Source organism: Odocoileus virginianus, chromosome 1 (genome assembly GCF_023699985.2).
Source record: "Odocoileus virginianus isolate 20LAN1187 ecotype Illinois chromosome 1, Ovbor_1.2, whole genome shotgun sequence".
Classification (NCBI taxonomy): domain Eukaryota; kingdom Metazoa; phylum Chordata; class Mammalia; order Artiodactyla; family Cervidae; genus Odocoileus; species Odocoileus virginianus.
In genome coordinates, this window is record NC_069674.1 from 28,574,996 (window position 1) to 28,590,104 (window position 15,109).

Here is a 15,109-nt window from a genome sequence, read left to right on the forward strand (position 1 = left end):
TTACATTAAGTAGGGTTTTTATTTTTGTTTTATTACACTTTCTAAAATGAATTTTTTGTGAAATATTTTTGCAAAATAATTTGTCAGTGTGTTTAAGAGAGAAGAAAATTTCTTTATGTTTTGATCCTATTCTTAGAAGACTAAAGGAAGGAATAAAGTTTGATGCTTTGAACTCAGTATTATTATTTTATTAGATGCTTTGAAATACTAAAAGTCAGGTGAAATGTTTTTGTGTTTTCCAGATTATTGTTCAGTTGTAACAATTGTGGACCAGACAAATGTAAAACTAACCTGCCTGTTCTTTAGTGGAAATTATGAAGCCCTTCCAATGATTTATAAAAATGGAGATATCGTTCGCTTTCACAGGCTAAAGGTATAACTCATACTGTTTAGAACTTATATTTGTTTGAAGAGCACTCAATATTGCTCACTGAAACTAGTTAACACTAATTATGTGGTTGCTTTGTTAGAACATGACTTCAGGCATTTCAAGAGATAAGAAATGTAAATGAGATCAGACTTCAAGTGATTTATATTAGGAAACCTCTTCATTTGAACAAACTACCTGCCCTCCGTCCACAGAAGTGTTAGCTGCTGTCATTCAGACTAGCTGCATTCTGTGAAAGAATTTTAGTAAAAAAGCAAAACTATTAGATAGTATGTGATTTTTTAATAATCAGCTTTTCAGTACTTTAATATTTTCAGCCTCTTAAGTTTTAAACATTTTAGTTCCTTGCTATTTTGCTCTTGTTACATGAGTTTCAATGCAACTCCTTCACTATCTTTGTTGTCTTTTCTTCTAATGCTTCGGTTTATCTGTGGTTCTTGTGATCACTGATGCTCACAAATGAGTGAGGTACTCAGGGTATATTCTATCAGTGGTCTTAGACATGGTGGGAAATAACTCTGTTGCTCTATTAATGCCTTTCCTCTGAGAACAGAAGAATATTGGAGAACATTGGTTAAAGAGAACTGGAAAGATTATTATTATAGCACTATATTACATGCTTATCAACATTTCAAAAAAAATTGGCTGATTGGCACACATTACTGTTTCCTATAGTACAGTTGACCTTTGAACAACACAGTTTTAAACTTCACAGATCCAGTTATGCACAGATTCTTTTCAGTAGTAAACAGTATCCCATGGTTAGTTGAATCCATGGATCCTGAAATGAGGAGAGAGGGCTGACTGTAAGTTATAAGAGGATTTTCAGTTACATGGATGGTTGGTGCCCTTAACCTCAGTGTTCATGGACAACTATATTTACAATTCTTGTCTGTTGTTTAATTGAAGTGGAATGCACATCTCTCTTTCCACAGCACTAGCGTGCTCATATATCTAACACTCTAGAAACTTCCACCATACCCTCACCTAGAGTTGCCATTCACACCCTTCCCACCCCTAGCAGTAAACAATCTCATAACTTCTCACAACATTTATTAGTTTCTCTACATTTGTTCTTTATATAAAAAGAATACACTGTTAGTCTTTTTTTTTTGAATGTTTGGTTTATGCTTTTTTGATTCAACTGTACTATTGCATATAGTTTTTACTTTCTTCATTTTCACTGCTAAATGGTATACCATTGTTTGAATACACTAGAATTTGTATCTTTATTGTTAGTTGTTTAAATAGTTTTCAGTTTGGGCTATTATTGCTGCTATAGACAGTCTAGTACATATATTTTACTGAATATGTATAATTATATAATATACACATTTACATATAATTATGTAATTATAATGTTTATTATATAATATGCATTTCAGTTGATTGTATACCAAGGATTGTAGTTCCTAAGTTCAAGGCTGTGCATATATTTGCTTTAGTTTATAGCTAAACTATGTATTTAATTTTGCAGAGTGATTTTTACCACTTATACTCTCAGTGATACAGAAAAATTCTAGTTGTTCCACATTTTCACCAGCACTTGATATTTTCCATTGTTTTGAATTTCAACCATTCTGTTGCATTTGTATTAGTATCTTATTGTGATTTTAACTTGAATTTCCTTGAAAAATTAAGAAACTGAGAACCTTTTAAAGTTTGTGTGTCTTCTGAAGTATGAAGTGTCCATTGGAGTCTTTGGCTCATTTTTTATAGGATTTTAAACTCCCATTTCTTAATGATTTGTGAGAGTTCTTTTTATATTTAGGCTACAGATCTTTTTTCAGGTATATGGATTGTGAATATCTTTTTCACTCTATGTTAGTGCCTACTTACCCTCTTAATGGTGTCTTTGGATGAACAAAAGTTCTTTATTTTAATATATTCTGCTTTATTAACTTTTGTTTTATGATCAGTACTTTTTTAATTTCTTATTTAAGAACTCTTTGTCTGCTTATTTTATGAAGATAGCTTCTAAGTTTTCCTCGAAGTCATTACAATTTTCTTGTTTCATATTTAGACCTGTAATTTCCTTTTCCTACAATGTCTCTGACAGATTTTGAAGTTAAAGTTTTTCTGCCTCATGAAAACAGGAAATGTGCCCTTCTTTTTCAATTCCGGAAGAGTTTATGCAAGATTACAGGGTTTTTTCCTTACTTAAATGCTTGGTAAAGCTATCTGAGTTTGATGATTTCTTTATTGATAGATTATATTAAGAATTAAGGTTTCTTTAAGATGAATGAGGTTTTTTTTATTCTATCAGCTTTGATGTATTTAATTTTTAGAAAAAAATATATCATTATCAAAAATTATTTCATTCAAATTGCTGACTTTATTGATATAAATTTGGTCATATGTTATTCATCTTTTAGATGTTTGGTGGATTTTTAATGACAAATCCTTTTTTGCAGTCTTAATATTATGATTTGTATTTCTTTTCTTTTTTTCCAAATCAACCTTTTTCTAGGGTTATTATTTTTATTAATCTCTTCAGAGAGCTAGTTTTTAGCTTTGATTTTCTCTACTATATGTTTCTATTTCTCTTACCTTTGATTGTGTTTCCCTTCTACTTTCCTTGGATTTGAGATAATATTCTTTGTGCAGCGTCTTGAGATAGAAGCCTAAATTTCTGATTTTTAACCGCTATTCCTTTGTAAAATATTCACTTATTTCTATAAATTTTTCTCTATATACTGCTTTAGTTATATCAAACAAATTTTAACACATCACAGTTTAAGCATCCATCAGTTGAATACATTTTCCAATTTTCCATAAATATATAAATATATTTATTAATATCAGACAGTATTGCAGGAGACTTAAAAGGCATTTCATAAGTTCAAAAGGATTGTTTTATGGCAATGTAACAGTCATAAATGCATGTGCACCTAATAACTGAGCCTCAAAATTCAGAAAGCCAGTGTTTTTAAGGTTTATCTGAGTTCTCTCAGTCAGACTGATGAAACCTTAGCCTCAGCTCCATTTTATCCACTTCATACTCTTTTATTTTGAGTGTTCTAGTTTCCCCTACAATATTCATAAGTAACTATCTTATTATCCTTTTTCTTTTTATAAATTATATCTTAAAATAAGCTAACAATTGTCTTGTCTGTAAAAGTGTACTGATAGTATTAGGGGAGCTACCACATAGCTCTTTAAAAAATAAAAATAAATTTTGCATAATGTTTTACAGTTTACATGGTAAAAGGATTACATTGTACTAAAGGATTTTGACATAGCTGAGTAGATTTTTATCATTTCATATTCTAATTATTTAAAGATTATGTCCTCTAATATCTGTACTGGCAAAATTTTATAGTCTCCTGTTTCCAGTTCCTAGGTTCTACATCAGTAACCTGTTTTTTCTGTTTCCTACGTTGCCACTTTCTTAGATCCAAGTATATAAAAAGGAGACTCAAGGTATCACCAGCTCTGGCTTTGCAGCTTTGACATTTGAGGGAACTTTGGGGGCTCCTATCATTCCTCGTACTGCAAGCAAATGTTTTAACTTCACTGCTGAGGACCAGAAAATGGTCGAAGCTTTACGTATTTGGGCATCGACTCATATTTCACCTTCTTCAATATCAGTCAAATTGTGTGATGTCCAGCCAATGCAGTATTTTGACCTGACTTGCCAGCTCTTGGGCAAAGCCGAAGTGGATGGAGCATCATTTCTTCTAAAGGTAGGTATTTTTAAGTACTTAAAACTGTAAGTTAGCATGGCCTCAAAGCCAAAAAGACCTTTTATTTCAGCATTCTGATGGAATAAATAAGCAGCTATGTATTAAGAACTTAAAATCTAACCTTTTTAATGGTCCTGTATTTCCATGCATCCTTATTCTTGAATTTCCCTTCATCCTAAACTTCTAGAGAAAAATAGTGTTATCAGTTCTATATTTTAAATATAGTATACTTTATGCTGTTTATGTATTTCTTATTTTAGTACTGGTAAAAAGAGTTGTTTCCTCTTGCTATTTTTAAACTATATTTCAAAAAATGTGTAGTTTTGTTGCTTTATGTGGATGTAGCCTTTCTTCTCACTTATTTGCTTTCTTGGTTTGTTGTCATTGGGTTCTCTTCTGGGTTATTTCACTATCTGCTTCATGGGTAGATCATGGATGGTTTTGAAGTGTTTATTTTTCTTGTATTTTGTTTTGTTTTTAAATCCACAGGATTAAAAAGGCGGCCTAAGACCCATCTAATCTTTGTTTATACCTATTCCAGTTTATTTATGAATAGCTTCTGGAGAGGTTAGTTGTCTGATATTATCTTCATGAACCCTGCCAAGGCAGGATGCTGTTAAACAAACAGTACTTCAGCCCTGCTTCTGTGGTTCTTTCTTAGGTTTCTACTCTTTGCAATGATGGAACGTAATGGGAAGTGGAGTTCAGTGTCATTGGGCAGATATTGGGGTGTAGCATTATTTTCAGATGTATCTTGCCCATATTAAAAAAAATAGTGAGGATAGAAATGATTGAATAAAATAGGAAGTTTCTGAAGTTGAAAATAGCGAATATTTATATATACACGAGATAATCTGAGAAAGTAAATGTGTGCTATAAAAAAGGGTGAATGAGTTAAATATGACAAAACTGAAGCTAAAGAAACATAAAATCATCCAAACAAAATGAGAAGGTGTTTTAAGTCCACCAGTCATACTTTATGCCCAAAGTGACTTACTTAACAAATGAGCATTTGTTAATCATCAAACATTTCTAACGATAATGAATCTGCTGTGCACAGAAATATTCTCCACTTTTTGACTGCTGTGTTGTTAGTACGTAATTCTGAGGTAAAACCTGCCACCTTTTAGCTGACATAGCCGAATCTACATTTTCTCTCTAAAGCAAAAAATCATGCATGCATCCCATTTTTATCAATAGCCTTTTCAGATAAGTAAAAACAACTTTCATGTAGAGATTATTTTAAAATATAGCATTCAGCTTTGAATATAAGAAATTATTTTAGTAACATTTCCTTGAGGACAATTTGAAAGAAATCTCAGAAGTCTCTCTATACGTCTCAACAACTCTTTTCATAAATTATTTTATACTAATAATTTAAAATGTGAGAAAATGCCTTTAAGGGAATATTTCTCCATATATTTCTTACAGTGACAAAAATCAGAAAAAACTTGGTACTAGCAATAGAGAATTTTGTGAATTATTTATGTGTTATGGAATACTGTACTCTAAAATGACATTGTAGACATAAACTTGCTGAGATAGAAATTCACAATATTCTCTTTAGTGATTAATGCACCTTCATTTATATACTAAAAAATGTTTCCTATACCTAGCAAAAATATATTGAGTTGAATATATAGCAATATTTTACTCATTTTACATACAGGAAGTCAGATTTTAATACTTTCTTTTCTGAAGTTGATTTTCCTATCCCAACCTAGAACTATATATTTTTTAAATTTTATTTTGAAAACAAAAGGAGCCAGATCTTACTCCAGCTGAGTTCTAGTCACCATGGAATATAACATAGTTGTTTCTCCTCTCAACTGAGATATGATACTAATATCAGTCTCCTTAGTAACTATAATACATTCATTTTAACTATTCTAGTAGACATGATTCCCCTATATAGTGCTGTTTCTAAAAGAAATTAATTTTAATTATAGGTCATTAAGACTATAATGTTAATAAGTTAAAGACTATGTCTGGAGGTATACTCAAAGACAAAATTTAGAGCCTTAAATGTCTTCATGAACAAAGAAAGAAAAAAAGGCATAGCATATTAGAATAATCTTTCAAGTCAAGAAATTGAAAAAGTAACAAACACAACTGTAGAAAGTACAAGGTAGTATTTTAATAAGGTATTTAATTTTGGAGTAGGTAATTTTTAGCATTGCCCAGAAATTGAAAAGATTTTTTTTAAAACAATACTTATTAAAAAAGTTTCTCTCCTTGCCATCCTCTCTTGTTTCCATGCTGCTATTAATATAATAATAAAAATAACATTAGCATTTCCAATTGACAAAGAAAGATTGTTAAATGGTGATTGTTATCTATTTGGAAAAAAGATCTGTATATAATATGCAAATTCCTAACACACTGAGTTTTCATACAAGATTGCAAAAGTTCCAGAATTTCAAAGCAAAGTCTGACTTACACTCTACTCTCTCAGTCAGTCCTTCAAAAGACTCATGAATTGGTCTGTAAAGCCATTTAAAGTCTCAAAAACATGTACACACAATGAAAGAACAAATTCCAAGTAAAGGTAAGTGTCTGGGACATAATGTTACTACTTCCAGCGTTATTGTCCTAGTTCTTTTAGGTAACAGAGCTAGTGACACAAACTCATGATACTTTAACACCTAGCACTGGCACCAGCATTATTTAATACTTCCTCTGTAAGCTGACCCTGGCAGACACTTGTACAGAAATGTGGTGTTTTCCAAACAACCCCATCAGAAAGTAGGCAGAAGACCTAAAATAACATTTCTCCAGAGAAGACATGAAAATGGCCAAAATGCACATGAAAAGATGCTCAATATCACTAATTATTAGAGAAACACAAATCAGAACTACAGTGAGTTATCAAAACTGGTCAAATTGGCCATTATTAAAAAGTCTACAAATAACAAAGGCTGGAGAGCGTAGGGAGAAAGGGAAGCTTCCTACACTGTTGGTGGGAATGTAAATCGGTGCAGCCACTGTGGAGAACAGTGTGAAAATTCCTTAAAAAACTTAAAAATAGAGTTACCATATCATCTAGCAGTCCTGTTCCTGGGTATATATATGGAAAAGGCAAAAACTAATTTGAAAAGATACATCTGGTTTTCATAGCAGCACTATCTACAATACCCAAGACATGGAAGCAGCATAAATATCTATGAACAGATGAATGAATAAAGAAGATATACATTTTTATGTGCGTGCACGCGTGCGCGCGCGCACACACACACACACACACACACAAGAATATTATTTAGCCAAAAAAAGAATGAAATAGTGCCATTTGCAGCAACATGGATGGACCTAGACATTATGGTACTAAGTAAAGAGAAAGACAAACATCATATGATATCACTTATGATTGGAATCTTAAATAATAAAACAAATGAACTTATTTACAAAACAGAAATAGGCTTATAAACATGGAAAACAAATTTACGGTTACCAAAAGGGAAAGGACAAGGGGAGGAATGAATTAGGCATTTGGAATCAATAGCTACACACTACTATATATAAAGTAAGCAATAAGGACCTGTGTATAGCACAGAGAGCTATATTCAATATCTTGTAATAACCTGCAATGGAAAAGAATATGAAAAAGGTAACGTGTATGTATGTGCGTGCTCACACATGTGTAACTGATCGCACACATGTGTGACTGAATCACTTTGTTGTACACCTGAAACTAACACATTGTAAATGAGCTCTACATCAACTAAAAAAAAGCAATAACAGTTAAAGAAAGAAATGTGTTTTCTACTTCAGTTCAGTTTTCTACTTAAGTAGCTTGTTTTCTCTTGTACAGCCAGACTTCTGACATGCAGGGCCATTCCCACCTCTATTAAATGTCTTTCGCAATGCCTTTTTAGCATAATAAAGCATCAGTCATCTCTACCAACCTTAGCACAGCACAAGCTGGTTCAGGTCTTAAGGATGGGATAGTGCATCCTTGTCCTGCAGTCCTTTCCCATCTCTGTCTCAAGGTAACTTAAATAGCAATCCAACATACCTTTCCCTTTTCAAGGACCCATGATTTTTATTCATTTGTGTTCATTACATCTAATATAAGGTTGCTTGAAAAACTACCCAGCAGTAAAGTAAGAAATAAAAGCAGAGTAGAATGCCAGTTTGGTAAAAAGGAAAAGACATATATATTATAAATACACAAAAGAAAAAAGAGTAAAATTAAGCAATGTGTTAATCATTTTTCTAAGCTCAGTTTGAATTTTTTTACTTATATTTTAGTCATTTCCTCTACATATGTAGTCCTTGTACAATCAGGAAAAAATATAGATCATATTTAACGCTTACCAGATATTTGGGGGAATATATTTAATTACTTTTAAGCTATATCACCAGCAAATAAACCTCTTTTAGCCTCCACAGTTTTATAAAAAGATCATAAAAGTTTTGTTCTGCCTCTTATACAGGTATGGGATGGCACCAGGACCCCATTCCCATCTTGGAGAGTCTTAATACAAGACGTTGCTCTTGAAGGTGATTTAAGTCGCATCCATCAGCTGCAGAATCTGACAGTAGACATTTTAGTCTATGATAACCATGTTCAAGTGGCTAAATCTCTAAAGGTGATGTTACATTACAAACTTGTTTGTCTTTTGTATTTTTATTTTAGGGTAAATCACATGGTAGGTGATATTTGAGGTCCAGAAATTAACTCCAAATTTATTTTTTCTTTAATTTCTAATTTGTAAAATGCATGTTTAAAATAAATTGTTAGATGATACATTAAATTACAATGGCTTCAACAACTTTTTAAAATTTAAGAGCATTTCTGAATATCTTAAAGCTGTGCCCAATTTTGCTATGAGAATAAGAAAGAAAAATTTCATCCTGCAATAAAATTTGCTGAAACTGATGGAGGATGTATGAAATATTTGTAAACTTAAAAAATGCTAAGCTTTTTTAATTGGTTTGATAAAATCCAGTCTTTAACTTTGTACTCGTTGGTCTAAGAAATTGTTAATCTACCTCTAAAATATATTGTAAATTGTGTGTATCATGCAGTTTATTAGAATTTGTTCAGTTTTTGAGATAAAATTTTCTAGGTAAAAGCATCCTGCTTAATTATGGCACTTCTTGTTTATTAATAACACTTTAAAGAATATTTTTCTTCATTTTACTATATTTTATGTTTGCAAGTATCCTTTCTTGCCAAGAATAGTATCACTAATAATAGCAATCATAATGGTAACATTTATGAAGCACTTCATATGTATTTAGCACTGTTTCGGGCAGCAGGTACTATCATTTCTGTGTTACAAATGAGAAAACTGAGGCACTCAGAGAGGTTAAGCCCACGATTTAACAGCCACTTGGGTGAAGCCTGTATTTGAATGTACAGTGTCTGCTTCTAGAGCTAATCCTCTTAAGCAGCATAAAGAAATGATTTCCTTTATTACAAATAAAGCTTCCATCCTACCTTGAGGGAGTTATACAGCAAACTTAATAGGAAGAAAACAGTGAAAGTGAATTGCAATTTTTTTAGATATGAATTTTACTGCCTAATTTCTTTTTTGCAAATAAATGTTCTTGAAGAGGAAATATTTCCACTTCCATATTATGTTACAAATAAGCCCACCCAACTCAATAAATTAGGTTCAAGTCCAGGTCAAGGAAGGTGATAAGTGCACTTTTTTCTCCCTTGTGAGTGTGTTCATACTTTATGTCAGAAAACTGACAGTTGAAGATATATTTTGATGCTTTTCCCTGATTTTATCTGCATTGATTAGTTTCAAAAATAATATAATGATAAAGCCAATTCTAAGATCTTTTTAAGATACAGGTAGAGTTCTTTTACAAGTGAAAAAATTTACATCTAAAATTGGACTTTGACCGTTTAATGCTCTTCCCTGTCCTGCTTCTCCGGGTCCTTCTGTCCCTCTCTCTCGTCCTGAGCAGTACCTGCCACAGTGCTTTCCATATTGTAAGGGTGAAGTGAAGACTATCTTCTGATGAATGAATCAATCGTGAGCCTCCTGACATTTTAAAACATTTTTTTCATCTCCCTTTTCGCTGCTTTATCTCACCCACTAGAGGGTGCTCTGAGCACACATAATTAAGGAAATGTAGGCAATTAATTTTTATCTAAAGATATCATGACATATTTATCTGTAATGTAATAGAAAAATGGAAAGAATTTTATCTGTATAAAAGTAATATAACTGTAGGCTTTTATTTAATATATACACTGATAGCATATTTTATTTGTTCTCAGGTAACCTCCATACCAACAATTTCATACTACTTTAAGAAATCCCCAGAGTCGAATGATACTGATAGCCAATGAATTCTTATCAGTGCTTGAAGAAAACTGGTTAAAATTGCATATGTATATTGAAATGCATGGAATGCATGTATTTTTGTCGAGTAGGAACAGGAAAAATGTGGTTTTTATTATATTTAATAAAGAACAGTTAAGGCAGTTATAAAGCACGATATAATTTAATTCTCTGTACAATACATTTTACAACTTAAGTTTTTTTAGCGATACGTTTTTAACATTTTTCTGAAAATTTACTTTTTAGGTAAGATATCACATTCCCTATACGTTTAATACACATACACACACATAATGACATTTCAAACATTTTGTCTATAAATGAAAGCAGGGTATTTTCAGTCCCCAGACTTACTCTGACACAATTTAAAAATAACTATAAAATATACCGAGTTAGTATGTTTGGCATTCAGTGACCCAAGAACTATAGTTTTTATTTTCAGACATATACAGCTTAGTAAAAATGTTAAACCTAAAGGGAAAGTTTTAAAAGTTTATAAGGAATATTTAAATTATTTGAAAAGGAATAATAATTTCTTAATAGCCAGTTTGTTTTGCTTTTTTTGTTTATTAAAATGGACTTTTATAACAGTGTTTAGAAATGTGTTTTATAATTTTTTGGGTTATGATTCCCTCACCTGTATTTTTGGAATATTACCACATTAACAACAAGACTATTTATTATGTATTTGTCTATTTTAACAGAGCATCTGGCATATTTTATAGTATATTTAGCAAGCTTAAAAAAATACAATGCTGCCTCCAGAAGGAATTTCTGGAAATAGCAACTTGTCATTTTTATAGCCTATGTATATACAAATTCTCTCTTGATCTTTAAAATATGGTTTTGTTTAATTGTGAAATGCATTAGTAGAGACAAACGAACATCCATGTGTCTGTCACCCAAACTTAATATTTATAAATGTTTCCCACACTTATTTTAGGTACTTTTAACTTTAAGAAATGAAACTCTACATGTGGAACCTTCTTTGTACTTCTGCTTATCCTAATTTTTTGCTTCCCAATATCCTCTTTTTATTTATCCTAACATGTAGGTGTGTACAACCATGTTTAGTATGCTTTTATTTTATGATTTTTTTCTGAAAATGCATATAGTTATTTATCATTCTATAAATTGCTTTTCTCCTTTGACATTATATTTCTAAGATTTATGCATGATCATACGTGTGTCTCCATTAAAACCAGCCTGTCTTAATTTTTATACCTTTATTTTTAAATGATACTTCATAGGTTAAGCCCTCACTCCTAGTTCAGTCTTCAAAACTAACGTAACTATTCACTTTCAGATCAGTTTTTACAGTTGCAGGAAAGGCACTGGGGATTTTGACAGAAATTGCATTGATTTTAAAGAATAATTAATTAGGAAATTATCATTATATTTTGAAGCTTTTCACTTATGAATATGGTATCTTTCACCTGGGTCTGCCCTTAACAACTTTTTAGATTACATACAAATACTATTCTAATATATTGAGTATGTTAAAAAGAATTATAGAGTAATAAATGTTCAAAAAGAATGAGATAGAAGTGCATAAATAGAAATGTATTTTATATTTTCTTCTTACTTTACTTTGGAGACCATGAGGAAAGTCAATTTGTCATCCTTTTTTTTCTTTTTCCTTTTGTGTTTTTTTCCTTTGAGTTTATTTACCCTGCTCCCCTGCTGTTCTGTCAGTGTTAGAAGTCAGAGAAGAAAAGACTAAATGTTTACCTCTTTATAAAACACATGATTATTTGGGAAAAGTATCCTTGAGAATGAAGAAGTAGCTCAAGGAGTGTGGATTTCCCCCTCTTTTTCTTTACCCCACCATTTCTCTCCTCTATCAAATCGAGAGAGTGATGATGAGAAATACAATGTACTGAGACAGTAATAAGCAGAGGTGGGAAATTGATTTACAATAAATGTGATTTAGGTTATACAGCTTCTTCCTTTAGTAGATGTCAGTTGCTTTAATAATGTTCTATATGTATCTCTTTTTAAGTCTTCTTAAGAGAGTATCAAATACTCTATATTAAAGGTATTTTTAGGACTCAGTTCAGTCGCTCTGTCATGTCTGACTCTTTGTGATCCTGTGGATTGCAGCATGCCAGGCTTCCTTGTCCATAAGCAACTCCCGGAGCTTGATCAAACTCCTGTCCATAGAATCGGTGATGCCATCCCACCATCTCATCCTCTGTCGTCCCTTTCTCCTCCTGCCTTCAATCTTTCCCAGCATCAGGGTCTTTTCCAATGAGTCAGTTCTTCGCATCAGGTGGCCAAAGTACTGTAGCTTCAGCTACAGCATCAGTCCTTCCAATGAATATTCAGGACTGATCTCCTTTAGGATGGACTGGTTTGATCTCCTAGCAGCCCAAGGGACTCTCAAGAGACTTCTCCACACCACAGTTCAAAAGCATCAGTTCTTTGGCACTCAGCTTTCTTTATAGTCCAACTCACATTCATATATGACTATTAGAAAAACCATAGCTTTGACTAGATGGACCTTTGTTGGCAAAGTAATATCTCTGCTTTTTAATATGCTGTCTAGATTGATCATAGCTTTTCTTGCAAGGAGCAAGTGTCTTTTAATTTCATGGCTGCAGTCACCATCTGCAGTAATTTTGGAGCCCAAGAAAATAAAGTCTGTCACTGTTTCCATTGTTTCCCGATCTACTTGCCTATGAAGTGATGGGACCGGGTGCCGTGATCTTAGTTTTCTGAATGTTGAGTTTTAAGCCAACTTTTTCACTGTCTTCTTTCACTTTCATCAAGAGGCTTTTAAGTTCCTCTTCACTTTCTGCCATAAGGGTGCTGTCATCTGCATATCTGAGGTTATTGATATTTCTCCCGGCAATCTTCATTTCATTTGTGCTTCATCCAGTCCAGCATTTCGCATGATGTACTCTGCATATAAGTTAAATAAGCAGGGTGACAACATACAGCCTTGACAGACTCCTTTACCTATTTGGAACCAGTCTGTTGTTCCATGCCCAGTTCTAACTGTTGCTTCCTGACCTACGTACAGATTTCTCAAGAGGCAAGTCAGGTAGTCTGGTATTCCTATCTTTTGAAGAATTTTCCACAGTTTATTGTGATCCATACAGTCAAAGGCTACAGCATAGTCAATAAAGCAGAAATAGATGTTTTTCTGGAACTCTCTTGCTTTTTCCATGATCCAGCAGTTGTTGGCAATTTAATCTCTGGTTCCTCTGCCTTTTCTAAATCCAGCTTGAACATCTGGAAGGTCACAGTTCATGTACTGTTGAAGCGTGGCTTGGAGAATTTTGAGCATTACCTTGCTAGCATGAGGGATGAGTGCAATTGTTCAGTAGTTTGAGCATTCTTTGGCATTGCCTTCCTTTGGGATTAGAATGAAAACTGACCTTTTTCAGTCCTGTGGTCACTGCTGAGTTTTCCAAATTTGCTGGCATATTGAATGCAGCATTTTCACAGCATCATCTTTTAGGATTTGAAATAGCTCAACTAGAATTCCAACACTTCCACTAGCTTTGTTCATAGTGATGCTTCCTAAGGCCCGCTTGACTTCACAATACAGGTTGTCTGGCTCTAATCCAGTGATCACACCATCATGGTTATCTGAGTCATGAAGATCCTTTTTGTATAGTTCTTCTGTGTATTCTTGCCACCTCTTCTTAATATCTTCTGCTTCTGTTAGCTCCATACCATTTCTGTCCTTTATTGAGCCCATCTTTGCATGAAATGTTCCCTTGGTATCTCTAATTTTCTTAAAGAGATCTCCAGTCTTTCCCATTCTATTATTTTCCTCTATTTCTTTGCACTGATCACTGAGGAGGGCATTCTTGCTATTCTTTGGAACCGTGCATTCAGATGGGTATATCTTTCCTGTTCTCCTTTGCCTTTAGTTTCTCTTCTTTTCTCAGCTATTTGTAAGGCTTCCTCAGACAACCATTTTGCCTTTTTGCATTTCTTTTTATTGGGGATGGCCTTGATCACTGCCTCTTGTGCAGTGTCACAAACTTCCGTCCATAGTTCTTCAAGCACTCTGTCTATCAGATCTAATCCTTTGAATCTGTTTCTCACTACCACTGTATAATCATAAGGGATTTGATTCATGTCATACCTGAATGGTCTAGTGGTTTTCCCTACTTTATTTAATTTAAGTCTGAATTTGGCAATAAGAATTTCATGATCTAAGCCACAGTCAGCTCCCGGTCTTGTTTTTGCTGACTGTATAGAGCTTCTCCATCTTTGGCTGCAAAGAATGTATCTGATTTCGGTGTTGACCATCTGGTGATGTCCATGTGTAGAGTCTTCTCTTGGATTGTTGGAAGAGGGTGTTTGCTAAGACCAGTGTATTCTCTTGGCAAAATTCTGTTAGCCTTTGCCCTGTTTCGTTTTGTACTTCAAGGCCCAATTTCCCTGTTATTCTGGATATCTCTTGACTTCCTACTTTTGCATTCCAGTTCCCTATAATGAAAAGGACATCTTTTTTGGGTGTTAGTTCTAGAAGGTCTTGTAGGTCTTAATAGAACTGTTCAGCTTCAGCTTCTTCAGCATTACTAGTTGGGGCATGGACTTGGATTACTGTGATATCAAATGGTTTGCTTGAAAACAAACAGTGGTCATTCTGTCGTTTTTGAGATTGCATCCAAGTCCTGCATTTCAGACTCTTTTGTTGATTCTGATGGCTACTCCATTTCTTCTAAGGCATTCTTGCCCACAGTAATAGATATAATGGTCATCTGAGT

At 33.1% G+C, this 15,109-nt stretch overlaps 1 protein-coding gene across 5 annotated transcripts in view; it reads left to right on the forward strand.

Annotated features, from left to right (window-relative positions):
* POT1 (protection of telomeres 1) overlaps positions 1-15,109 on the forward strand; it is a 90,100-nt gene that overhangs the window by 44,943 nt on the left and 30,048 nt on the right. For all 5 annotated transcript variants that reach the window (XM_020900436.2, XM_020900437.2, XM_020900438.2 and 2 more), the window contains 3 exons: positions 243-373; positions 3,784-4,074; positions 8,511-8,666. In XM_020900436.2, the coding sequence (XP_020756095.1) occupies positions 243-373; positions 3,784-4,074; positions 8,511-8,666 (578 nt within the window). The remainder of the gene's footprint in view (positions 1-242; positions 374-3,783; positions 4,075-8,510; positions 8,667-15,109) is intronic.